General features: G+C 49.5%; 1 protein-coding gene and 1 long non-coding RNA gene across 12 annotated transcripts in view; one reads left to right on the top strand and one right to left on the bottom strand.

Annotated features, from left to right (window-relative positions):
• TPST2 (tyrosylprotein sulfotransferase 2) overlaps window positions 1-17,793 on the top strand; it is a 54,168-nt gene extending 36,375 nt beyond the window's left edge. For all 6 annotated transcript variants that reach the window (XM_086346055.1, XM_086346056.1, XM_086346059.1 and 3 more), the window contains 5 exons: window positions 2,438-3,343; window positions 7,189-7,387; window positions 11,910-11,960; window positions 15,550-15,598; window positions 17,272-17,793. In XM_086346055.1, coding sequence (XP_086202181.1) covers window positions 2,502-3,343; window positions 7,189-7,387; window positions 11,910-11,960; window positions 15,550-15,591 — 1,134 coding nt within the window. In that variant the 5' untranslated portion in view covers window positions 2,438-2,501 and the 3' untranslated portion in view covers window positions 15,592-15,598; window positions 17,272-17,793. The remainder of the gene's footprint in view (window positions 1-2,437; window positions 3,344-7,188; window positions 7,388-11,909; window positions 11,961-15,549; window positions 15,599-17,271) is intronic.
• LOC147355686 (uncharacterized) lies at window positions 10,044-26,895 on the bottom strand. 6 transcript variants are annotated; one of them, XR_015144037.1, is made up of 6 exons: window positions 26,720-26,895; window positions 26,148-26,385; window positions 12,825-12,916; window positions 12,381-12,502; window positions 11,054-11,423; window positions 10,638-10,708 (listed from the first exon to the last, which is right to left on the bottom strand). It is a non-coding gene; the product is annotated as an uncharacterized LOC147355686 (long non-coding RNA). The 6 variants fall into 6 exon arrangements; XR_015144038.1 differs by lacking the exon at window positions 26,148-26,385 and having other exon boundaries at window positions 10,044-10,708; window positions 26,720-26,863; XR_015144035.1 differs by lacking the exon at window positions 10,638-10,708 and having other exon boundaries at window positions 11,000-11,423.
• Between the last annotated feature and the right edge of the window lie 42 nt (window positions 26,896-26,937).

The following is a 26,937-nucleotide window of genomic DNA, read 5'->3' as shown; positions in this document are numbered from 1 at the left end:
GAGGGTTGGTCCAGCTGCACACCAGGGCCTCCAGTGGTTTCAGCTGAACACCCACCCAAACCCCACCCCGCCTCCCATCATGCTAGGTTCTCTCCTGCCTGTGACTTTGCCCTGGCTATTCCCTTCTATCTCTGCTCCACCCAGCTATTCAAAACACCACCTGTCCACTGCTCATAACGCAGCAGGAAGGCTGCCTCCTATAGGCAGCCCTCCCGCACCTACACAGGTAGAACCCATAACCCCCTACCTGATGTGGGTCCATAGTCCAAGTAGACATGAAGAGCCGAGTCTGTGTCTCTTAGCTCCATAGCCCGACTCCCGCACACAGTAGGAACTCATGAAATGTTGGAATGAATGAATAACCAGTGATCATGGCTAATATTCTTTCAAGTGCTCTGTATGTGCTGGGCACATTCTTAAGTTCTTAGAGGCTGTTTACTGTTCAGCCCTTCGAGGTGGACGCTCTTAGACCCATTTTACAGATGAGGCTCTGAGAGGTGGAGTCTGTTGCCCGAGCTCACACAGCCGCAAAGGAAGTGGCGGAGCTGGGATCTGAACCCAGGTCTGTCTGATTCCTCGAATGCCCAGAGGCCTCGAGCTTCACTTTGATTCTAGAAAGAGGTGAGAGAGGAAACAAAGGCTCTGAAACCCAGTGGGGGTGACACGGAGAAGAGCTAGGGTGGCTGGAGGAGGGCTGCCTCTCCAGCATCTGAGTCTGCACCTTCTGAGCTGAGGTTGCATAATCAAAGGACCTTGAGAGTGAACGGGGGAGGAGGGTAAATGTGACGATTGAGTGACTGGAGAAGGGGGAGGGGCTGGGCTGGGTGGACCCCTGCTTTTCAAGACCAGTGCCTAACCTACAGCATTGGCGTTGGGTCTGATCAACTTTCACAGTGACATTTACAAGGGGTAAGGAGCTAGGTTCAGGTCCCGTATCATTCCCTCCCCCTGTTCCCACATTACCCGCACAGTCTACACATCCCTGAGTCTCCCTGGAATGCGGGCAGGGTCCTCCTCACTGACCTCCTTGCCTCCATTCTCACCCATGCAGGCCCTGTCTGCAGGGGCTGCCCTGAGAGTAAGTCCAGCTCCTTCCCCATCTCCCCCCTCCCTCCCCTCTGGCCCCAGCAGCCTCCTCTCCTAGGTTCTTGAGCACCCTAAATCCTCCCCGATCCTGGAGTTCGGCTGTCCCTGTTCCCCCTGCCTGGAGCCCCCCACCCCTTCCCTCACATCTTCACATAGCCAGCTCCTCCTCCGGGTCTCAGCTTGAACGTCACCTCCTCCAAGAAGTCCTCCTTGACTTCCCTCCTCCTGCCCCTTCTTGATCCTGCTCATGGTGTCCAGCTCATTTCCTTGGAAGCTGGTATTGTAGTCTGGCCAGAGCTTGTGAATCATCTCCATCCACTGCTGGGACATAGGCTCCTTGAGGCCAGAGGCCCGGCTGTCTTGTCCACTGTCCTGCCTCCGGCCTCCAGCCTGGCACCTTTCATTGTTTCCTAAGCATTGATTGAGGGAAGGCTGAATGAATGGACAGTGATTCTGGAAGAAGCCTAGGCCCCAGGATGTTTTGCAGCTTCTGAAAAGCATCTCCTGCACAGGCAGATGGCGGTCGCTCAGAGCAGACACAGACCCGGCTCCTAACCCCTGCCCAGGGTCCCCATCACGGACCGCAGCTTGGCCGCTTCCCAGCCGGGTGACTGTGAATAGCCCCTCCATACCTTGGCTTCCTCCTGTCTCTGCTGATATCACTTCCTAGCACTCGCTCTACCCCGGGCCCCACTCATTCCACCCAGGCACGTTCCATAAATATTTACTGGGCACCCACTAGGAGCCAGGCACTGCGCTAGGGGCTGAGAAGACAGCTGTGAGTAAAAACAGGCAAAACCCTCTTCCTTATCAAATGACTGTGCTCCTGAAATGTGATATTCTAGGGCTTTTAGTATGTTCACATTTTGGAGAATTTCACATAACTGTCTTTCAAGAAAGTCCATTTTTAAAAAAACGATTCCTCTTTCCATTTGTTCCTGCCGGGAGAATCCCATGGATAGAGGAACCTGCCAGGCTATATATAGTCCGTGGGGTCGCAAAGAGTCTGACGTGGCGGAGCGACTGTCACTCACTTGCCATATATCAGACGGGGAAACTGAGGCCTTGAGTGGTTACGGGGACTGGGCAGGGTCCCCCAACTAGGAAGTGGGGAGGAGGGATTTGAACTAGGCCTTCAGGGGCCCTGGGAGTAGTAATAGCGACTCCCCTGAGGGTTGTTGGATCTCCCGAGTTAAGAGGGAGGACCTGCCCAGCACAGAGCCGGGCTCATCATACTTTCCTCTTGTGGGTGTCAGCATCCTCGTGGGCTGTTGTCGGGGTCTGGATGGCAAAGCGCCGGCCTCCCTGACTGCCCCCCCCCGCCCCGCCCTGTATCTCTCTGTCTCCCCAGATGTGAGCGCCGCAGGGCTCCCGCCCGCCTGCCCCTGAAGCGCGCCCCCCGCCCCGGGCCCAGCATGCGCCTGTCGGTGCGGAGGGCGCTGCTGGCAGCCGGCCTGGCCCTGGCCCTGGTGCTGGCCGTCCACCTGGGGCAGCGGGTGCTGGAGTGCCAGGCGGTGCTAGGGGGCCCGCGGGGCCCCCGGCGGACCATGCGGCCCGAGCAGGAGGACCTGATGATGGTGGGCGCAGACCACGTGGAGTACCGCTACGGCAAGGCCATGCCACTCATCTTCGTCGGGGGCGTGCCCCGGAGCGGCACCACGCTGATGCGGGCCATGCTGGACGCGCACCCCGAGGTGCGCTGCGGCGAGGAGACCCGCATCATCCCACGCGTGCTGGCCATGCGCCAGGCCTGGTCCAAGTCGGGCCGGGAGAAGCTGCGGCTGGACGAGGCGGGCGTGACGGACGAGGTGCTGGACGCCGCCATGCAGGCCTTCATCCTGGAGGTGATCGCCAAGCACGGCGAGCCGGCCCGTGTGCTCTGCAACAAGGACCCCTTCACGCTCAAGTCCTCCGTCTACCTGTCGCGCCTCTTCCCCAACTCTAAGTTCCTGCTCATGGTGCGCGACGGCCGGGCCTCAGTGCACTCCATGATCACCCGCAAGGTCACCATCGCTGGCTTCGACCTCAGCAGCTACCGCGACTGCCTCACCAAGTGGAACAAGGCCATCGAGGTTATGTATGCGCAGTGCATGGAGGTGGGCAGGGACAAGTGCCTGCCCGTGTACTACGAGCAGCTGGTGCTACACCCTCGGCGCTCCCTCAAGGTCATCCTCGACTTCCTGGGCATCGCCTGGAGCGACGCTGTCCTGCACCACGAGGACCTCATCGGCAAGCCGGGCGGCGTCTCCCTGTCCAAGTGAGTGGAGCCCCCACCTTCTGCTGTGTGGCCTAGGGCTGGTCACTGTGCCTCTCTGAACCACCTCTGTTGTAACAGAGATCTGAGACGACCAGTGGTTAAGAGCAGAGCTCTGATCCACATCTCCCTCCCGGTAGCTGTGTGGCATTGAGCAAGTTGCTGGACTTCTCTGAAACCTCAGTTTTATTAGCCCCCTCCAAAAGGGGGCAGTCCCTCCTCACCACGTCCATGGGCTTTGTGTAATCAGCTGTTGTTGATAAAGGTTGAGAGGACAGGTTCTGGGACCGGGCTGTCTGGGTTCAAGTCCCAGCCCCGTCCTTTTTTAGCTGTGTGACCTTCAGCAGGGGATTCAACCTCTCTGTGCTTCCATTTCCTCATCGGTAGCGTGGGGATAGAATCCGTCCACCTTTGTTCACGTGTGAACTTCAGATGGGGTGGTATCTCTTAGGTGCTGTTAATCCCCATTACCTTCATTTTAGTGTTGATCTTGCTTTTGGTGGCATCCCCACTGGCCTTGCCTTTGCTCTTATTGAGCGCCTGCTGTGTGCCCAGCACTGAGTTAAGCCCCCAACCATCATTATTGCCCTCATCTTCACAGCAAACTTGGACATAAGAACTGCTCTTAACCGCATTTTATAGATCAAGAAGCGGAATCTCAGGAAAGTTACTGGCCTAGCAAGAGGTGGTGCCAGGGTTCAAACTCACACCTGTTGGACTCCAGGCCCTGTTCTCTCAAGGTGTCCATGACTGGGACCCTCTTCCCTCTCCTGAGACCCTGGGACAGGGCAGGGCCAGAATGTGCCATTCCCATGCCTGGATCCTGCTCAGGTGCGAGCATCCCTAAGAGCCCAGTGGAAGACCGGTCCTTCCTGGGACAACGCCTCCTGTCTCTCTAACGTCTGGGCCCTCCCAGGCCCTGTCTCCAGGAGCTCCGGAGCCCTGAGCAGAGCTCAGCAGCTCTCCTTCTGGCAGTAAAAGTGCCCATGGACTGGACACCCCCACAGCTGGTGCTGGAGCTGGGATTTTGTAAATCATCCTGACACAACATCATATGACCAAAGGAATACATCCTGACGGCAGGAAGTTGGGAACGTACATAAAACAGGAATGGAAAACCACCCATAATCCTCCCCCGACCCCGATTTTGACCTGTGGCCTGCTGGTCCTTGGTCAGGGAATGAAACCAGAGTCCTGCTGGGCAGGTTCCTCTGTAAACTCTCTTCACCTTGTGTCTGGGACACTTCCCATGAGCCCCCAGCACTCTGCAGTGACATCACTTTGAATGGCTGTATAATATTCCACAACACAATCACCATATTCTGTTTAACATCTCCCTTTCTGGGACAGTTTGGTTACTGACTCATGATAAGCACAGCTCCCATCCCTGGCCTGGGATGCGGCTATGTGATTGTCCCGTAAAGTCCTGTAGACACAAGGGGTGTGGTAGAGGCCAGGCACACGTTGGATCGGGTTGGGTTTCTTTGCCGTAAACATCTCTGCAGTGAGTATTTTGCTGTAAAAGATGAAATAACTGGTTGACTGACAGTTTTGGTTTCTTTGTACTAGGAAATGATAACATATCAGGTTCTGCAAGTCCTCTTGAGCAGTCACCCCTCCCACCTGTCAAAACCAAAAGGGTACCGAGTTGTGGCTCGTGGGAAAGCGGCAGCTGCTGATTCACAGAAGCCTTTGGGAGCGCTGATGATGGGTCTTTAGCTAGTTTAGATACAGTGGTTTGCTCCCTCCTGCCGTCTTTACCAGATTTATCATAGTATTGGACAGTGGGGGCCGTGTTCACAGTAGCACTATTCACAGTAGCCGAGATGTGGAGGCAACTTAAGTGTCCATCAGTAGATGGGTGGATGGAAAAGATGTGGCCCATATATACAGTGGAATACTGCTCGGCCATAAAAAAAGAATGAAATGATGCCATTCGCAGCAACCCAGTTAGACCTCGATATGATCGTAGGAAGTGAAGTAAGTCAGACAGAGAAAGACAAACATCGAGTGATATCACTTGTATGTGGGATCTAGACTATGACGCAGATGAAGCTGGGAAACAAGCAGAATCACAGACATAGGAAATAAGCACGATCCCCAAAGGGGAAACGGGAGGGATAAATTAAGAGTTTGCGATTGGCAGAAACAAGCTACTCTATATAAAATAAGCAACAGGGACCTACTGTATAATGCAGGGAGCTATACTCAATATCCTGTAATAAACCGTAGTAAAAGAATATGGAAAAGAATATGTATTCAATATATATGTGTAAGTGAATCACTTTGCTGTGCACCAGAAATTAATACAACATTGTAAATCAACTATACTTCAATTAAAAAAAAAAAAGACAGGCAAAAGAAGAATCAAGCTCCTCCTATCCCCCCAAAATGGGATGGTTACTTGATTCCTGATGTGTCTTGAACACGGTGAAAATTCTAACAGAATCTGGCTTAGATTAGCTCACCCAAGGACCTGTAGAAACTGATACATTATCATTTTCTCTTGTCATGTAACCGTCAGCAAGTGATTTTATCTTTTATGGCAAAACAGCCTTTGTGGGTGATCGTCATGGGGCGAGACTGCTTGTGGCAGAGATGTTTATATGGTGAAAGTACCTAGAACCGTGTTTGAGATCTTTTGACACGCTGGCTAGAGTTGAGATTTGGATCAGTCTGTAGCCCCCATATCCATGCCCCGCCCCCATCATCCCACCCTGTTTCGCTCCCCGGTCTCCCTCCCTCCCCATCCCAGTTCCTTTTGCTCCATCTTTTTGGACTGTTTTTTGTTCCCAAGTTATCTCTTGGTTGGGATGGACGCATCTAGAAATAGGTCCTCGATCCTTCCCCACCCTCCAGCTTATGAAACCCCTGAACTATATAAGCAGTAAGACCATCATGATCAGATGAGGTGGTAACCCTGTTATCTGGGAGACTGAGAAAGCATGTGTAAGATGACGGCATTTTCATCCTAACAGCAAACTGGAAACAACCTCCAGGGCCACCTTATGGGGATGGAAAAAGAAGGAGGTATTGAGTGAGTGGGGAAAAAAAAAAGCCTACAGAGCAGTACTATATATAGCATGTAACTTCTGTGTTTAAATCTGCAAGCAAAACCATAGATTTTCTATGTATATACGTGCGGGAGAGAGAGAGAGCGCGCACTCTAACACTGAGACCTTAGAATGTACCCGATGCTCTTTTATTATTAACCTGTTTACTCCTTAGAAGAGCCCAGCAGGGTAGGTTAATGATTCCCATTTTATAGATGAGGACACTGAGGCTCAGAGAGGCTCAGTCACTCTGCTGAGGTCACACAGCTGGCACCCACCCCCAGGCAGTCTGGCCCCTTAGCCACTCTGCTTTTAAAAGCACAGAAAACAGACCGAAAGAAGAGGCAGACTCCAGAATGCCATGGTCGGGCCCCTGCAGGCAGCTGATGGACTGGGAGCGGTGACCACAGGGGCTCTTCACCTTACTGTTAGTGCTTTAGAATTACTTCTCAAGAACAAAATCTTAGCCCATCTTAGGTAAATAAAAAGTCATTTTTAAAAAGTCATAGAGGTCAAGGAAGAAGTCAAGGTCACGTCCAGCTTAGTCATGTAAATAAAAAGTCACGGAGGTCAAGAATCTGAGCCCCACTGAAATGGTGTTTCTGCCAGCTTCCCACTCTCTGCTCTTAAACCCATTGTACAGAGCAGGTATGCTGAGGCCAGATGACTCACCCACTTTCTCAGAGTTTAGGGGAGCCGAGTGGGTTCCAAGAACCAGGTCCCCCCCACCTTCCCTGCTGCCCCAGCGCCACCTGGGTCTGCCCACACCCCATCCAGTTCGCCCTCTCTCCCCAGGATTGAACGATCCACAGACCAGGTCATCAAGCCCGTGAACCTGGAAGCTCTCTCCAAGTGGACTGGCCACATCCCTGGAGACGTGTTGAGGGACATGGCCCAGATCGCCCCCATGCTGGCCCGGCTCGGCTATGACCCCTATGCAAACCCGCCCAACTACGGCAACCCCGACCCCATTGTCATCAACAACACACACCGGGTGAGTGCGCTGCCCATGGGGAGATGCGGCCGGGGGTGGGGGCTCCTGCTACCCTAGAAGACACTCAGTCCCTTGATTCCTAAGCAGCTGGCATGTGTCTGTCTTTGTATGACTGCTTGTATTCCCATTTTTGCTTGGGCCACCAGGAAGCTCAAAACCAGTGGGTATTCTGCCTCTCACACTCCGTAGCATCTCCTGGTGGGCCCGTCTGTGTGCTGATTTCACCCTCTTTCTCTGCTCAGCCTTGTCCTTTCCCTTCTGCTTCCCTAGCTGTCAGTTCATCTGTTTGGAAAGCCCTTCAAGTCTTTGTTGAGGCGGGGTGTGAATAAATCAAGGATGGGTCCCTTTATTGCCCCCGTAAGGTTTCATTTCTATTTATTTATTCATTCCCAGTTGTGCTGCATGGCATGCAGGTTCTTAGCTTCCCAACCAGGGAAGAGAGAGAATTTACTCACACAGCGGGTTGGCAGCTCTGCCCTCGTCCTTGAAGTATAAGCCCATCTATTGATCTCCTTCCTTCTTCTTCCCCTAACATCGGCTGATTCTGTAAACTTGTGAAAATGCTCAGAGATCCAAGGTAGACACCCAGACTGCGTGGAGAGAGTGGGTGTTGGCAACCTGGATACGGCTGATTATCACTCTGTTATTATTTTTGGTTTGATATTTACTATTCATTTTAACATTTACTATTTAACCATAGTTATTATCCCTTACACTGTACTTAGGGGTTTTGGATACTTTCCTGTATATATGTATATTTCATAATACAGACGTCATTAAGGGATTAAAAAGAAGCCACAGTGACTGGTGGTGACCTTGGAATCCAGCCCCCAAGTGCTTCTCAGGAGAGAGAGGTGGCTGGGATGGGACGAGAGCCTCAGAGAAAGCTGGCCTCTCCTTTCTTGCATTCTTAGCCAAAGCTGGCCTCTCCTTTCTTGCATTCTTAGCCAGGGGCTCAGCAGCAGCTTCTCTGGAGTCTCTTTAAAAGGCAGAGCCCCCGGCAGGTCCCAGACTGTGGGTCAGAAGCTCCCAGAGTCAAACCTGACCTTGGGCGTTGTATAAAAAGATGTTGATGAGCAGTGATGGTTTAGATCAGCTCTTTGGAGCTCTGCTGTTTGTGTGTGTAAAATAGAGAAAGTTCTCTAGATCGCTTCCAAAGAGGTTGACTCCCCAAAGAAGAACTCTTGTTTTCTACGAACTTAATGACATAAGTGTTATGAGAACCACAATTCACTGATTCACTTCACCTCATTCCTAACTGTGAATCAGATACACTTGTGCTTCTGAGAAGAAATATTTTGACCTTTCACATATGCAATTAGAGAGTTGAGTGGGTCAGTTTCAAATACGATTTTTTTTTAATTTCAAGTTTCCGGCTTACATATCCAATGGTGCATATTTTGATGTAAGAACAGAATTAGCTTAAAAAAATTTAAAAAGCCAAAAGCTTGCTCTAGTTTTGTGACCTTGTATACTTTTAAAATATAATCAAGATGACAAAAAACAAAAAGGCTTATTCCCTGAACACGTTGAACGTGTTCGTAGCTCAGTCGTGTGACTCTTGGTGACCCCGTGGCCTGTAGCCCACCAGGCTCCTCTGTCTGTGGAATTCTCCAGGCAAGAATACTGGAGTGGGTTGCCATGCCCTTCTCCAGGGCATCTTCCCAACCCAGGGATGGAACCCGGGTCTCCTGCATTGCAGGCAGATTCTTTACCATCTGAGCCACGAGGCAAGCCCATTACTCCTTGGGGTTCCATAAGTCTTGACCAGTGCCAGACACCTTGTTTAGTCTTTACAGTGGTTTTGCTGTGGCTGGGAAGATAAATCCCCTCATTGAAAGCTCTGTGTGGGTGTGCGCTGAAGGCACAGAATGTTCCTGTCCTGGGTCCTGGCAGTACACTCAGTCCTGAAAGGACCGCAGTGCTAATGAGACCATCTATCCCCCAGCCATCCATTACAGCCACTAGGCTTGTGCAGCCATTGAGCTGTGATGAGTCCATATGGGAAGGTGCTGTGCAAGTGTGAAATTCACACTGGATTTGAGGTCCTCATCAGTTCAGTCACTCAGTCGTGTTTAACTCTTTGCAACCTGGACTGCAGCATGCCAGGCCTCCCTGTCCATCACCAACTCCTGAAGTTTGCTCAAATTCATGTCCATCAAGTTGGTGATGCCATCCAACCATCTCATCCTCTGTCACCCCCTTTTCCTCCCGCCTTCAGTCTTTCCCAGCATCAGGGTCTTTTCCAGTCAGTCAGCTTTTCTCATCAGGTGGCCAGAGTATTGGAGCTTCAGCATCAGTCCTTCCAATGAATATTCAGGGTTGATTTCCTTTAGGGTTGACTGGTTGGATTTCCTTGCAGTCCAAGGGACTCTCAAGAGTCTTCTCCAACACCACAGTTCAAAAGCATCAATTCTTTGGTGCTCAGCTTTCTTTATAGTCCAACTCTCACATCCATACATGACTACTGGAAAAACCATAGCCTTGACTAGATGGACTCATACCTGCGCCGCCCCCCCCACCCCCGCCCCGCCACAAAGCATGTAGAATTTCTCACTAATCATTTTTATATTGACCGTGTAGGGGAGGAAAACTTTCCCCTTTTTCTCTCCTAGGCTCTTTGGCTGACCTGATAATGAAATTGACATAAGACAGATTAATAGAGAAAACAAATTTAATATCATACATACAGGGGCTCATAAAAACAGGAGATTCACAGGAAGGGGCCATAGCAGGCATCTTTCATCCCTTTTAGGCAAAGAAACAATATGTTTGTGAAGAGCTGACAAGACAGAGACACTTGGGCTTGGGGGAGTAAGTTAGCAAAGAAGAGACAAGGTTTGTTCACACAACCCTCTTGGCCCCAAATTCTCCTTGTCTGGTGATAGAGATGCTGGGGATAGGAGGGCATCTTTCACTGGCGAGATTTATTCCCTGCTCCCAGGGGCTCGAAGGAGGATCAGAGTGTCCTTCTGGCACTGCTGCTGCTGTTTAGCCACTCAGTCGTATCCAGCTCTTTGCAACCCCATGGACCTCAGCCCGCCAGGCTTCCTTCTCCTTCACTACCTCCCAGAGCTTGCTCAAACTCATGTCCATTGAATCAGTGATGCCATCCAACCATCTCATCCTCCTGCCTTCAGTCTTTCTGAGCATCAGGTTATTTTCCAGGGAGTCAGCTCTTCGCATCAGGCGGCCAGAGTATTGGAGCTTCAGCATTAGTCCTTCCAATGAATATTCAGGGTTGATTTCCTTTAGGGTTGACTGGTTGGATCTCCTTGCAGTCCAAGGGACTCTCAAGAGTCTTCCCCAGCATGACTGTTTCTTAAATAATTTTAATTCAAAACAATGAATATGCCAGATTGGTGCACTGGGGGGGGGGCGGTGACCTGCCCTGAACCCCATCAATTACATGTTGAAGTATTAATTTTTGGATGTGTCTGGTTAAGTTAAAAAAAAAAAGCACCACTAGAGGGAATTCCCTGGCAGTCCAGAGGTTAGGACTTCACACTCTCCCTGCTGAGGGTGTGACTTGATTCCTGGTCAGGGAACTGAGTTACCACAAGCCCCGCCCCCTGCCACCCCCACCCGCAAAGAAACCCCACTAGAATTAATTTCACTTTTTAAAAAAAATTTAAATACTGTGGCTACTGAGATATTTAAACTTACAGGGTTGTTCACATTCTGTTCTGTTGGACCAAGCACTGGTCCATCCAGTGCCTTGTATTTCCAGAGAACAGTGGGGAAGGCCTAGGACTTTCTGGTTCCCGCCGCAGGGTCTTTGCCTGCCGTGCCCTCCGTCTGAAAGCTTCTCCTTCAGAGCTCAGCCTGGTGGGTTTCCTTGGAACACGGGGCTCAGTTCAGAGGCCGCGTGTCCCAAGAGGCCCTGTCGGACCACTCGCTCACAAGAAGCCCTGGGCAGTCCGAGTCACACTGCTTACTTCCCGTGTTCTACTCCCCATGGTTTGGTCTGTTCTTGTTTCCTTGTGTTCTGTTGTTACTTGTGGATTGTCTGGCCCTCCCTCCTCTAGAATGGAAGCTGCAGGAGAATGGGAATTTCAATTTGTCTTGTTAATGTTGTAAAATCCCTGCACACCCCAACCCCTACCCCCAACCCCAGAGCTTATAATAATGTCTGGAGCATTGTTAATAAACGTTTAGGAGGAGCTTATTAATAAGTGTTTGTTGGATGGGTGCATAGATGAGCAGATGAATAAGTGAATGGGTGCATTTGGTGGGTAGATGGTTGGATGGGTGGGTAGATGGGTGGGTGGGTGGATGGGGGTGTGGATGGGGGGTGGAGGGTAGGTGGATGGATAGGTATATGCGTGAAAGGGTAGGTGGGTGGGTGGATGAATGGATGGATGGTTGGGAGGCTGGAGGGATGGGTGGGAGGCTGGATGGATGGAAAAATGGTTAGTTGGAAGGGTGGATGGGTAGGTGGGTGGGTGTGGAAGTGACGGGCTAAATTTTATTTTTTGATCATTTCTAAAAATAGTGATTTTTTTTTTTTTCTCTTTCCTAGGTCTTGAAAGGGGACTATAAAACACCAGCCAATCTGAAAGGCTATTTTCAGGTCAGAAACCCCAGGGGGAATTCTGTAGTACCACATGTTGGCTCTATGCCCTCAAACACTTCACTGCTCTAGTGCGGCCGATGGTTTCCCATCAGAAAACTGGGGGGGGACGGGGAACCGCTCAGGGACTCTTGAGCATCTGACCCACCCCGGGCCACGTCTCAGCAGCCCTTCTACCTGAGCCCTGTCCTTCCCCTTGCCCCCTGGCTTGAACGCAGTTAAAGGGATTTGGTGGGGACTGTCAAACTTTATGCCTCCAGTCTTAAATTCAGCTTCATTTTAAGTGGCCATTCCCAAACACAGCCACAACCCAGAGCAAAAATTTCCTCAGTCTACCCAAAAACGAGAGTCCCGTGATGCAGGTATGTGTGCAGACATAGACGTGATACAGTCCTGCGTCCCCACACGCGTCCCCCACACCTGGCCTTCCCTGCATCCTGCGTGTGTCCGTGGGAGTCAGTCCCTGGATCTTCTCAGAAAAAACCACTCCTGGGACTGACAGTAAGCCATCCAGCCATCCTCCTTTGGGTGCAAGGCTGTTCCTTTAGAAAAAAAAAAATTTTGTTTTTAAGTCGATTGATTCTTGGCCGTGCCAACACGTGTGAGATCTTAGTTCCCAGACCAGGGATCTAACCTGAGCCCCCGCAGTGAGAGCGCAGAGTGTTACCGACGGGAATGCCAGGGAAGTCCCGAAAGTGCTTCTTTTTTTCATGAGTTGTCCTGATGCTAAAATCAGTAGTTTCAGCTTGTGTGTGTGTGTGTGTGTGTGTGTGGTTTTAGTTTGTGTGTGTGTGTATGTGTGTGTGTTGGCCAATAAAAGGCGAACCACCCTGTACCAATTTCCATTTTAGTTACCAAACTCACACATTCTCACTGCCTGGGGACCCGTACACGTCGACCCTCTGGCGTTGAGTCCAATGGTCCCTGCATGGGAACCAGAAAGCCATCTCATGCCACTGTGGAAAAAAAAATGTTGCCAGAATTAGTCAGTACTAATTTGTTATTTGTTTTAACTCAAAGAAGATGTAACAAGAACAACAAACAGAAGTGGACTGAGGGGATGTAACCACAGTCTGAAACTCTTCATCTTTACATATAGTTTTTGGGGGCCCACCTGGATGTTCATTTTTGTGTTCCTGGCAGTCGCACGGTGTGAGCTGCTTTGTTTCGCTTTCTTAGTGTTTTTCCCTCCTGGGGGTTTTACTGTGGCCATTTTGGGTGACTCCATGGTTTCCTCTGGAGTGCATTCTCTGCCACTTAACTGTTGTCCTCAGATGGCTTGCAATTTTTGCAATATTTTGAATCGTGTCACATACCGGTTTTGCCTCTCTTCTGTGGGATGAGGGGTGGAGGGCTCTGTGGACTCACTCCCTTAGAATACGTTTTTAGGGAGTGGAATGGGTGGATGGTTTTTAAAATCTTTATTGAATTTTGTTACAGTATTGCTTCTCTTCTATGGTTTGGATTTTTGGCCGCAAGGCATTTGATCTTAGCTTCTCAACCAGTGATGAAGTCTGCACCGTTGGAAGGCGAAGTGTTAACCACTGGGCCTCCAAGGAAATCCCCGGGAGAGTCCTTTTTAAGACTCTTCAACTACAAGGCTAAAATTGTCTTACAAAAGGGTTGGACTAGTTTACACTCTCTTGCACTGTGTGGGACTGTTTTTTTTTTCGCTCTATTAGGACCAAAAATAAAGGGATGGAATATGCTTTGTCATCGTGGGCAGTCCCGCCCTCAGGAGAGCTGCCCCTCGAGTTATATCACAGTCCTACTTCCCGCCCTCTTCTCCTCCACTGTGCCCGCCCCCCGTATACACATGACCTCATGCAGGACACTGTAAAACTTGGAAACAGCCTTAGGCAACAGCTGAATAATGGTGGTGTGTACATTGTACAGAATACTAGGGTACTATGTAGCCATCCAAAATGCCCTTGTGCAATGAAAAAAAATAGGAAAATTGGAAGCCAGCAAAACAAAGCAGCTCACACATCAGAATTGCAGCTCATGCAAGAAATGAGTACTCACTTCCTAAACTCCACACACCCTCTCCTTCCCAGGGCTTTGCTGTTGCCTCTACCCGGAATGCTTGGCTATCCACATCTGTGCACGGCTGGCCTCGTTTCATCATCTAGGTCTTTGCTCATGGGGTGATTTCCAGCACCAACGACCTGACTGTCCAGACACCAGCTAGCTGTTGCACAACTCAGTTCAATTCTGACACTGATGTCCAGACATAGCCTCTAACCCCCCAGGTGAAGGGCCTCCGTCCCACAAGAGTGCCCCCTCTTCAGATGCCCAGACTACCCACCTTTCTGTCACTTGTCCACCAGCCCTGAAGCTCTCTGAGCCTCATCCTTTAAGGATGTTTCTAGAGGTTTCATTAAGTAGTAGGCATGTGGCCTCCCCAGGTGGCACAGTGGTAAGGAATCCACCAGCCAGTGCAGGAGACACCGGAGACGTGGGTTCGATCCCTAGGTCGCGAAGATTCCCCAGGAGGAGGAAACAGCAACCCACTCCAGTATTCTTGCCTGAAAAACTGCATGGACAGAGGAGCTTGGAGGGCTACAGTCTATGAGGTTGCAAAGAGTCGGACACGATTGAGCATGCACGCATTAAGTAGGCATGGTTGATTAAATCGTTGACCGTTCGTTATTCATTGCTCTCCAGAGGTCTGGGTAGGGGCGGCGGGCACTGCAGTTCCAACCCCTTAAACATGGGTGAGCAAGCCCCCACCCTGAAGCTCGGGGGCCCTAACCACCCCTCATCTCATTTGCAGACAAAAGATGCTTTTTATCACTAGGGAGACAGCAAGGGCTCTAGGAGCTTGGTGCCTGGACCAGGGTAAAGATGCAGGTTTATTATTACGTACATGCGTGCTAAGTCACTTTAGTCGTGTCCCGCTCCTTGCCCGCCAGGCTCCTCTGCCCATGGGATTCTCCAGGCAGGAATACTGCAGTGGGTCGCGGCGCCCTCCTCCAGGGGGTCTTCCAGGGATGGAACCCGTGTCTCTCGTGCCTGCTTGCATTGGCAGGCATGTTCTTCACCGCCAGCACTGCCTGGGAAGCCCAGATCTTTCATTACACTACACTGAAACGTCATCCCTCTGCAGGGGCCTCTGTGAATCGCTTTGTTTGAAGGTGCCCCAGCACCCGTCACTGATCAGCCCACTGTGTTGCCTGGACTTAATAATTCCGTACAGACGCGTTTGCTGAGCAGGCAGGCTCTCCCCACTAGAATGGGAGGCAGAGGGGAATAGGAGGGGGTCTGTCATGTCATGTTCTTTGATGCTGGGGAAGACTAAAGGCAGGAGAAGGGGACAACAGAAAACGAGGTGGTTGGATGGCATCACCAGCTCGATGGACATGAGTTTGAGCAAGCTCTGAAAGATGGTGAAGGACTCGGGAGCTTGGCGTGCTGCGGTCCATGGGGTCACAAAGCGTTGGACACGACTGAACAAGTCATGTTCACAGTAGCTCAGTGAGGGAGTGTGCTCGCAATTCAGTGGCGCTAAGGGCTGAACCTCAGGGCAGCGAGACCCTGGCACCCCCACCTGGCCGTGACCCTTCCTCTGTGTGTTGTCTTCCTCCAGGTGAACCTGAACAGCACCTCCTCCCACCTAGGAAGCTCATGATTTCCAGGTAGGTCTGTGGACTTCCCGGGGCCTCCCACCACTTCTGAGACCAGCCACTTTTCTGAAAAGCTTGTTCCTCCTGAGCCTCCCTGGCTCTGGGAGAGGCTACCAAGGTGGACTAACCCAGCCCATCTAGGTTTCTATGGCAATGGCTTGGGGAGCTATTTATAGAATCGGCTTGGTCTCCTAGCTCTGGATCTGGGTGGCAGCGGGGATCAATGGTGAACCAACAAGAAACAAGTTCCTCTGTTATTGGACAGGGGGGTACAGAGGACCAGTGTGATGGGGGGACTCTAGACCTATTTGCACAGGCTGTTGTTGGCAGCCTGGCTTCTATAAACAGCATCAGGTTGGCCCAAAGTAATTAATGTTCTAATAATAGTCACAGGCGGCTCTGGTCTAAGAATAGCCCCCATTGCACTGGCCCAAGTGGTCCTCGGCCATTACTCCTCTTACCCTCAGCATCCCTGGAGGCAGGTCCCCGATTTTACGGAGGAGAAAAACCAAAGCCCAGAGAAGGGCTTGGACTTGCTCAAGGTCACACAGCCGCCAAAAGTCATCTTCCCCCAGAGTTTGCTTTTAACAGATGATTTTAATCCGTGTTTTGCCAGGGGGGCAGGAAAACAGGTTCTGATCTCGGGAAGTCGAATATTTCAGAACGGACTCCAGGCTGGACTCCTGCTGGCCTGTTTCCCTGTCTGGAGAATGGGGGTTCGCCCCTGTTCTGGACTCCTGCTGGCCTGTTTCCCTGTCTGGAGAATGGGGGTTTGCCCCTGTTCCACTTGCAAGGGTGGTTGTGAGTTGAAGTGAGCTGGCCCGGGTGGGAGCACTGGGCCCTGGCCGTGGGCCCCAGAGCTAAGGCTCCAGCCACTGAACTCACTTCCTTACACTCCTGCTTCTCTGGTCAGGCTCAAGGAAACCTGGGGGGACTCGGAGTCTAGGACCAACTTGCCTGGGTATTTATTCTGCTGCTGCTTTTAAACTGTAACAGAGCTTCTAGCCTCGAGCCTATTTTTAGTCTCCTTGCCTTCTTTTTAAATAATCAGCATGTTTTTTTGTTTTTCTTGAAATCCCCTTTGCATCAGCCCCCAAGGCTGGAGAAATACTTAAGTCACCATCGTTACCAGGGTTCCCATCTTGAGTTGTGCTAAAATCCAGGACTTCCGCTTTGTCCCTAAGAAGCCTCGCGTTGAAAGCAGCCTTTTCCGGGTTTCTTCCCAACTCGATTCCCCTCGCTCTCTTTCTGCGGGTTCCTTAGTAGAATCCTGAACCTTTGATGCAAGCCAGATCTGTTCCCCGCTTTAGTGTTCAGACGAGGTACCAGAGACAGTGTGCTTTAGCTAATTCCTGGTAGGGAGTTCCCCTTGAACACACTTCCTCCCCTGCCCTCCAGAAATTCACTGGCACTTTTCATCACTGCCATTTGCTCCTCATTAAGTCAGGAAAGTGTACCTTCGAGGTCGAGAGGCAGCAGCAGGCTGAGCTGTGGTGTGGGTAAGAACCCAGGAGACATTTTTAAGTGTAGATTCTCTCGGCCATCTGGGATGCTATAGGAAAATCCCACAGGCTTATGTGAGTGCACGCAGACCATCCGTCCAGCCGTCACACGTATAAATATACAAGAGCTATTTTGGAATCATGACTCTGGGGCCTAACGCCCGTTTTTTTCCCCCCTTTCAGATCTCGGCACATGGTTTTGTTTGCCAGAAGAGGAGAAACTTTGCATTCGAGTGGAAATCGGACCTCTAATCCAAGCATATTGCTTGCTATTAACCGCCAAAACAGGACTGCTCATGAGGAACGTCTTTGCATATACGTTTGCAAAAGCTGTGTCATTGGAAACTTAACCTTGAGATACTCTGTCTTAGGACAGTCCGGGGTAGAGAGCCAGGGGTGTAAAAGTAGTCCAGCTTTTGAAACTTAGGTTATTTTATATTTTTCCCCTCGAGAACTTTTTTTTTGTTTTTTTTTTAAGAAATGGATTTGCCATCCTCAATTCGCAGGACTGCTGTGGTGGCTTTGTGTCTGGGTCAGGGCCCACCGCCTGTGCCTCTCCTGTTGACCCTTACTTTTGAAGTCAAAGAATCTATTTAAGAATTTAATATATGAGGCTTTCTTTTATTCTTCCTTGGTTCTACTCAGTTTCACAGAGAAAAAAAAATTATATATATATATTATTTGAATAAACTGAACAGGGATTCATTTGTCCATGCTGTACTTTACAGAGAGCTTCCCTGGTGGCTCAGATGGTCAGGAATCCGCCTGCCAATGCAGGGGACCCGCGTTCCATCCCGGGGTTGGGAAGATCCCATGGAGAAGGGAATGGCTACCCACTCCAGTATTCTTGCCTGGGAAATCCTGTGGATTTCCCGTGGAGCCTGGCGGGCTACCATCCACAGGGTCGCAAAGAGTCAGACATGACTGAGCAACTTTAACACTTACTTTACGAGTGAATAGATTTTTTTCCTCTCTGTGTTGAGTTTAATCAGGTGGATTGATGAAGAGCAAAAGCTGGAGAATAGGTCCATGCAAGGGCACAGCTGAACTCCCGTGTCGGGGATCCCAGGTCCACCCTCGGGCTCTGCAGTTGGCTAGAGCTCATGGAATTCAGCAAACCCGGTGGACTCAGAGTTAATGGTTTATCACAGTGAAAGGATGTGGATTAAAATCCGCAAGGAGGGACTTCCCTGCTGGTCCAGTGGTTAGGAATCCGCCTTGGGATGCAGGGAAGGCTGGTTGGATCCATGGGAACTTGAGGACTAAGATCCCACATATCTCAGAACAGCTACTGAGCCTGTGTACTCTAGAGCCCGGCACTGCAATGAAAGATCCTGCATGCCGCAGTGAAGGCCTGACACAGCCAAATAAATACTCGAAACTAAAGTCAGCAAAGGGGGAGAAGGCGCAGAGGTCAGAGTCCAGGAGAGCCTACACACAAGCCCTCAGATACCCTCTCCTAGTGGAGTCTTAACGAACACGCTCACTTCTCCCGTCAAGGATGTGCATGACCTTTGTGTGAAATGCTGCCTGCCAGGAAGGCTTGCCTGCACCTTGGTGCCAGCATTTTTTTTACTGGGCGTCAGTCACGAAGGCACGGGGCAACTGACCTTGGTTACTCTTGTCTCCAGCCCTTCAAGAGGCCAAATGATAACAGCGTGACCCAAGACCCTCCCCCATAAATCACAGGATTGACATAGACTCTCTGGCCCGCTGTGGGCCGGGTCCTAGGTATCCAAAGACACTCCTTTTAGTAAAGGACATTCCATTTCAGGAGGCGAGCTCCCAGGAGCTGGTCCCCTCCTTTCTTTGACATCTGCAGCATTTGAACTCTCTCCAAACCTGCTGAGTTGGTCCTTGGCTTGACAATCCCCCAAATGCTTAGGGATCGACCAGGCCCAGAACAGTTTCTTATCCTTAAGGGTTAAATGTTTTACTCACAGCTGCTTCCCTTCATTCCCATGACGGTAGTGAGGCTTCGGGAAGGCAGTGACTCACGGTGGTGTGGCGTATGGCTTTTTGGAGTCGGGCCAGAGTACCAGCTATGTGGCTTGTGCCCCTGTTTCTTCATCTGTAAAAGGGGGAAGTTAGAACTTCCTGGGTTTATTGGGAGGGGCTGGTGGGTGAGGTGGGTGTGATGCCTGGTGAGTGATGAGCTCACAGAGGGAAGCAGCTCGTGTCTTCCTGGTCTTGAGACGGCAGTGGGATGGGCTGCTGCCGGAGTCGTGGGCGCAGGAAGCTCATGACCCTCGAGGGGCGTGATCTCAGCTACTTTTTGCTCATCTCAGGCTGGTCTGGATCTTCCGTTCTGTCAAGCTCAGGCCACGATACGTGTTCTTTTGTGACAAAAACTGAAAATCAGACTAAGCCAAGTGCCGCTGTGGAGAGTCAGCGTCCCGGAAGGCATCCAGGCTCATTCATGGTTCCGCCCACCCCTCGCCGTGTGACTAACCGGCCCCCGCTTTGGAACTTAAAACCATGCCTTGTGCAGCCTCTCAGTTCTGGGAGTCAACTAGAGCGGCCCTCGTAGTCAGATGGTGGCCGGGGCTTGTCTCCCTAGTCAGATGGTCCACTGTGGGCTCCTGCATTCGAGTGTGTGGTGCCCGGGCTCAGGTGGCGGATCATCTGCAGGCGTCACTAAAAGGTGCCCTCTCCACGTGCCGGTCCAGACTTCTTGCGGCATGGCGGTCTTGGGATAGCCAGACTTCTCACATGAAAGCTGCCCCTGCCAGCAGATGCCACACGGTTGAAGGACGTACCTGGAGCCGGCGCAGTGTCATTTCCCCTCACCTCACCTGTATCGCCTTTTGAGGGTGCTTGCTACACGGTACCACCCCAGGCCTGCAGAACCGCTCTCAGCTATCTCAGGACAGTGCTCACAGATTCTTGAAAGATAAGTAGGGGAGAAACCATCTGTAAGAAACACTTAAAAGGAAACCACATTTGCTAGTCTCAGCTCATCTGGGTCTTCGGTTCTGCCAAGCTCAGGACATGATATATATATTTTTGTGACAGAACTCAAATTAAGACTCAGCCATGTGCCGCTGTAGAATGTCAGTGTCCCAGAAAAAGTACTCGTGCTAGACTTTAAATATATCGTCTTTGAAATGCCGCTTACAGAATGTTTCTATGGTACCAACCTATTTAAAGTTGTAACTCAGGATTCCTGCCCCCACCCCGAAATCTTTTGAAGGCAATATAGAAGCAGTGCTGCATGGTGTGAGTGGCCTAAGCGGGCGATTAGGAGTGCGGACCCCTGTGGAAATATTACAGAAATTACCTTGGAAGCTTGGGGAATCGAAGAGATGACATATGCAGAGCTTTTTTTCTTTGTGACCCTGGGCAGACAGGAGTCAGTCTATACGTTATTCGCTCAAGTAAGTGGACAGAATTGATAGGGATGGGGCAGGCATGGTGTAGCAGAGAAAGTGCTTGTCCGGCACCGCCCTTAAACCGCCCTGTGTGACCCTGGCACCTCCCCTATGGCGTGGCCTCCTCTGTCTCCTGTTCTGTGAAAAGGGAAGAAATGGACCAATGAGTGTCCCAGAGCCCTGCCAGGCTTCTGCTGAGGAGCCTTGTTGCCTGGCAACCCCTCCTGGGAAGGCTACATGTCTGAGCACCTCATTGGGAACCTAGACATGGGCCTGGATGCCCCTGGGCCCCAAATGAAGGGTTTTATCTGGGGAATTCTGGGAGACCAGGCTGGATCTGAGAATCCTCAAACTAAACCTCTGGCCACCTCCCTCCTGGCTTTTCCGGAGGCTGAGCACTTGAGTCCAAAAGTCTGGAAAAACCACTTGTCCTTGAGGCTCGAGGCTGTCCACGCAGACACGTGATTGTCTCCTAAATCAGAGTAGATCTGACAGCTAGGAGCTTCTTACGTGCGTTACTTAGCTCGCTCTCCCGCCTTTTATTTTGGCCCTGGGAACCGCCTTTCAGAGCAGTACTAGCTTTATCCCTATTTTAGAGATGGGAGGGACTTGCCTGGCTGTCCAGCGATTAAGACTTTGTGCTTCTACCCCAGGGGGTGCAGGTTCGATCCTTGGTCGAGGAACTAAGATCCCACTTGCTATCCAGCCAAACAAAAATGATATGCCAGTAGAGATGGGAAACTGAGGTGTAGAGAAGTGAAACAACCTGCCCAGGTCTAAGAAGAAACTAAGTGGAGATTATTTGGGTCCTTGAAGTTTTACTCCAGAAACTTCACTTTAAAAAAATATTCTAAGTGCGTTGTTGTCGTGGTGTCCAGTCGCTCAGTCGTGTCCGACTCTGCGACCCCATGGACTGCAGTGTGCCAGGCTTCCCTGTCCTTCACCGTCTGCTGGAGTTTGCTCAGACTCGTGTCCATTGAGTCAATGATGCCATCCAACCATCTCATCCTCTGTCGCCCCCTTCTCCTGCCCTCCATCTTTCCCAGCATCAAGGTCTTTTCCTTTGAGTTGGCTCTTCCCATCAGGTTGCCAAAATATTGCAGCTTCAGCACCAGCCCTTCCAATGAACATTCAGGGAGAAAACATTTTTTTTCTTTTAATCATTTGAGAATAAGTTGCCTACGTGACGTCCTGTCACCCCCTAAATACTCTAGTATTTCCAACTAACAAAGACATTCTCCAGTGTAACCACAGGACAGTCGTCGAAAGCAAGAAACGAACATGGACGCATGACCACCGTGGAGTCCTCAGACCCCACTGGGGTTTTGACAGCTGCCCCAATAACTTTATCGCAAAAAGATCCAGTTCAGAAGCATCTGTTGCATTAGTTGTCATGTCTCTTCAGTCTCCTTTGGTCTGGAACAGTTCTAGGGTTTTTCTTTACCTCTCACTGCCTTGGCAGTTTTGGAGACTGCAGACCAGTTCTTTGAAAAAATGAATTTATTTTTGGTGGTGCTGGGTCTTTCCTGCGAGGGCTTTTCTCAGGTTGTGGAGAGCGGGGGCTACTCTAACTGAGGTGTGCTGGCTTCTCATTTCCATGGCTTCTCTTGCTCTCGAGCACAGGCTCTGGGGCTTGTGGACTTAAGCAGTTGCGGCTCCCAGGCTCTAGAGCACAGGCTGAGCAGTTGTGATGCCAAGTGCTTAGTTGCTCCACGATGTTTGGGATCTTCCTGGATCAGGACCAGGGATCAAACTGGCATCTCCTGCATTGGCAGGCAGATGCTTTACCACTGGTCCACCAGGGAAGCCGCAGAGCAGTTGTTGTATACAAATCCCCTTACCGGGGTTTGTCTTATGTATCCTCATGGGTCCATTCAGGTTATGCACCTTGGCAGAAATCACAGGATTGATGCTTTGATCTTCTCAGGACATCCTATAGAAGATTTCCATTCGCCCCATTCTAGGGGACACATACACTCTGATCACTTGATCAGAGCCTGTATTCTCAATGACCCCACGACCATCCACAAAGTTTCCTTCTCCAGAAGCCACGTGGTAGGGTCCATTTGTTGAAGTAAGTCCAGTGGCATCAATCCCTCGAGATCAAAGTAACTATAGATTCATAAAGTCTGCTGTAAAGCTGTGGACATGGCTACAGAGAAGCCAAGCTTAAGTTTATTTTTGGCTTTGACCTATAAACAGAAGCAAGTACATTTTCAGACCCAGGCTCAAAATGGTTTATCTTGTCTCCGTTCCCTCACTCTGCTCCATAATGGATCTTCAGTCTCTGACTTGCTCCCTCTGGCCTTCTCCTCTACTAAAACCTCACTTTCTAGATCCTTTCCTGAGTACATGTTATGTAGTATCTATCTGTCAGGCACATGGACAATACATATCACTGGGGATACAGAGACACAGACCCCTTTCCCAAGTAATTGGCTTCCTGTAGCTTCTCGTTTAATTCAGGACCATGGGAATTTAGACCCACATCTTTTGACTCCAAGTCCACTGTTCTGTGTATACATTAACAATGCTTCTTGGGTCTTTACTGGAGAAGGGAATGGCAAACCAGTATTTTTGCCTTGAGAACACCATAAACAGTATGAAATGGCAAAAAGATAGGACACTGAAAGATGAACTCCCCAGGTCGGTAGGTGCCCAATATGTTACTGGAGATCAGTGGAGAATAACTCCAGAAAGAATGAAGAGACGGAGCCAAAGCAAAAAGAACACCCAGTTGTGGATGTGACTGATGATGGAAGTAAAGTCTGATGCTGTAAAGAGCAATATTGCATAGGAACCTGGAATGTTAGCTTCATGAATCAAGGCAAATTGGAAGTGGTCTAACAGGAGATGGCAAGAGTAAACATTGACATTTTAGGAATCAGCGAACTAAAATGGACTGGAATGGGTGAATTTAACCCAGATGACCATTATATCTACTACTGTGGGCAAGAATCCCTTAGAAGAAATGGAGTAGCCATCATAGTCAACCAAAAGAGTCTGAAATGCAGTACTTGGATGCAACCTCAAAAACGACAGAATGATCTCTGTTCGTTTCCAAGGCAAACCATTCAATATCACAGTAATCCAGGTCTATGCCCCGACCAGTATTGCTGAAAAAGCTGAAGTTGAATGGCTCTATGAAGACCTACAAGACTTTATAGAACTAACACCCAAAAAAGATGTCCTTTTCATTATAGCAGACTGAAATGCAAAAGTATTAAGAAACACCTGGAGTAACGGGCAAATTTGGCCTTGGAGTACAGAATGAAGCAGGGCAGAGGCTAATAGAGTTTTGCCAAGAGAACACACTGGTCATAGCAAACGCCGTCTTCCAACAACACAAGAGAATATTCTGCACATGGACTTCACCAGATGGTCAACACCGAAATCCGATGGATTATATTCTTTGCATCCAAAGATGGAGAAGCTCTATACAGTCAGTAAAAACAAGACCGGAAGCTGACTGTGGCTCAGATCATGAACTCCTTATTGCCAAATTCAGACTTAAATTGAAGAAAGTAGGGAAAACCACTAGATCATTCAGGTATGACCTAAATCAAATCCCTTACAATTATACAGTGGAAGTGACAAATAGATTCAAGGGATTAGATCTGATAGACAGAGTGCCTGAAGAATTATGGATGGAGGTTTGTGACATTCTACAGGAGGCAGTGATTAAAGCCATCCCCAAGAAAAAGAAATGCAAAAAGGCAAAATGGTTGTCTGAGGAGGCCCTACAAACAGCTATGAAAAGAAGAGAAGCGAAAGGCAAAGGAGAAAAGGAAAGGTATACGAATGCCCTCCTCAGTGATCAATGCAAAGGAATAGAGGAAAACAACAGAATGAGAAAGATTAGATATCTCTTCAAGAAAATTAGAGATACGAAGGGAAATTTTCATGTGCAGATGAGCACAATAAAGGACAGAAATGGTGTGGACCTAATGGAAGCAGAAGATATTAAGAAGAGGTGGCAAGAATACACAGAAGAACTATACAAAAAAGATCTTAATGACCCAGATTAACACGATGGTGTGATCACTCACCTAGAGCCAGATATTCTGGAATGTGAAGTCAAGTGGGCCTTAGGAAGCATTACTATGAACAAAGCTAGTGGAGATGATGAAATTCCAGTTGAGTTATTTCAAATGCTAAAAGATGATGCTGTTAAAGTGCTGCACTCAATATGCCAACAAATTTGGAAAACTCAGCAGTGACCACGGGACTGGAAAAGGTCGGTTTTCATTCCAATCCCAAAGAAAGACAATGCCAAAGAATGTTCAAACTACCGCACAATTGCACTCATCTCACACGCCTGCAAAGTAATGCTCAAAATTCTCCAAGCCAGGCTTCAACAATACATGACTGGTGAACTTCCAGATGTTCAAGCTGGGTTTAGAAAAGGCAGAGGAACCAGAGAGCAAATGGCCAACATCTGTTGGATCATTGAAAAAGCAAGAGAGTTCCAGAAAAACATCTGCTTCTGCTTTATTGAGTGTGCGAAAGCCTTTGACTTTGTGGGTCACAACAAACTGTGGAAAATTCTTCAAGAGATGGGAATACCAGACCACCTGACCTGCCTCCTGAGAAATCTATATGCAGGTCAAGAAGTAACAGTTAGAACTAGACATGAAACAAGAGACTGGTTCCAAATCGGGAAAGGAGTACGTCAAAGCTGTATATTGCCACCCTGCTTATTTAACTTATATGCAGAATACATCGTGAGAAATGCTGGGCTGGATAAAGCACAAGCTGGAATCTGCTGGGAGAAATATCAATAACCTCAGATATGCAGATGACACCACCCTTATGGCAGAAAGCAAATAAGAACTAAAGAGCCTCTTGATGAAAGTGAAAGAGGAGAGTGAAAAAGTTGGCTTCAAACTCAGCATTCAGAAAACTAAGATCATGGCATCCAGTCTCATCACTTCATGGCAAGTAGTTGGAGAAACAGTAGAAACAGTGACAGACTTTATTTTTTGGGGCTCCAAAATCACTGCTGATGGTGACTGAAGCCATGAAATTAAAAGACGCTTGCTCCTTGGAAGAAAAGTTATGACCAACCTAGACAGCATATTAAAAAGCAGAGACATTACTTTGCTAACAAAGGCTCATCTAGTCAAAGCTATGGTTTTTCCAGTAGTCATGTATGGATGTAAAGAGTTGGACTGTAAAGAAAGCTGAGTGCTGAAGAATGGATGCTTTTGAACTGTGGTGTTGGAGAAGACTTTTGATAGTCTCTTGAACAGCAAGGAGATCCAACCAGTCCATCTTAAAGGAAATCAGTCCTGAATATTCATTGGAAGGACTGATGCTGAAGCTGAATCTCCAATACTTTGGCCACCTGATGCAAAGAACTGACTTATTTGAAAAGACCCTGATGCTGGGAAAGATTGAAGCTGGGAGGAGAAGGGGACAACAGAGGATGAGATGGTTGGATGGTATCACCGACTCAATGGACATGAGTTTGAGTAAACTCGGGGAGTTGGTGATGGACAGGGAGGCCTGGTGTGCTGCAGTCCATGGGGTCGCAAAGACTCTGACACTACTGAGCGACTGAACTGAACTGAACTGAGCTTAGGTCTTTTCATCATACAGATAGAGTGAGAGAAAATAAAAGATAAAATTAGCATTTAACACTCCCTAAGCATCTATTATGTACCAGGTACAATTTTAATTGCTTACCTATTTTATCGCAACCATTTTGCTTCAAGAAAGGTAATCAATGCCTTGCCTGGGTTCACAGTTAAGTGGTGGAGCTGAGATTGAACTCTAGAGCCTGTGTGCTGACGCGGAATCCAGAGCTGGTGAGGGGTTCTCTAGGAGTGTCCCTGCTTGTCAGTTCCTTTGATCCCCAGAGCTTAACACATTGTAGGCACTCGGTACATTTTTATTAGATCAGTGAACGGATTTATTTACCAACCTGTTGGAAAGGAAGAGAATGCAGAGATTGCCTGGCAGAATACTTGGGAGTTCTAGAGTTTGCCCTATATTTAATCCTTCACTTAATCAAACTCCTGTATAAGGCAACCGCTCCGGGCCCACGAGTGTGCTTATACTGAGAGACCCGAAGATCCAGGAGACAGTCTTGACCTTCATTATTCCTATTTTAATGTCATGTCCCGTCCCCACCCCACCGCAAATGTCTCATGCACAACTCTCCCAGGAGCTAGTGTTATATCCCCATTTTGCAGATTTAGAATCTCAGGCTGACAAAGGAGTCTCCCTCGGCCAGGGTGGCTCGGCGACGTCCTTACCAGTCGTCAGAGGCGGGCGTCACCACGAAGTGGGCGCGACAAAAAACAACAACAACAAAACAACACTTAGCCGTTCTCGGCCGCGAAAACCTTCACCGTATCAATAACTCAAATGCTCTAAATCCAAAGCCACCGTAGCGTCCCACTGCTGCCATGGCAACGAGCGCGTCATATCCGCTGACGTGATGTCATTTCTGGTGCGCCGCACCCGCGTTCCG

This window comes from Bos grunniens, chromosome 17 (assembly GCF_055505025.1).
Source record: "Bos grunniens cultivar Pamir isolate PY7600 chromosome 17, Bosgru_T2T1.0, whole genome shotgun sequence".
In the NCBI taxonomy this organism is placed as follows: domain Eukaryota; kingdom Metazoa; phylum Chordata; class Mammalia; order Artiodactyla; family Bovidae; genus Bos; species Bos grunniens.
Note: the sequence above shows the minus strand (reverse complement) of the source record. Positions and strands in the feature narration are given on the sequence as shown.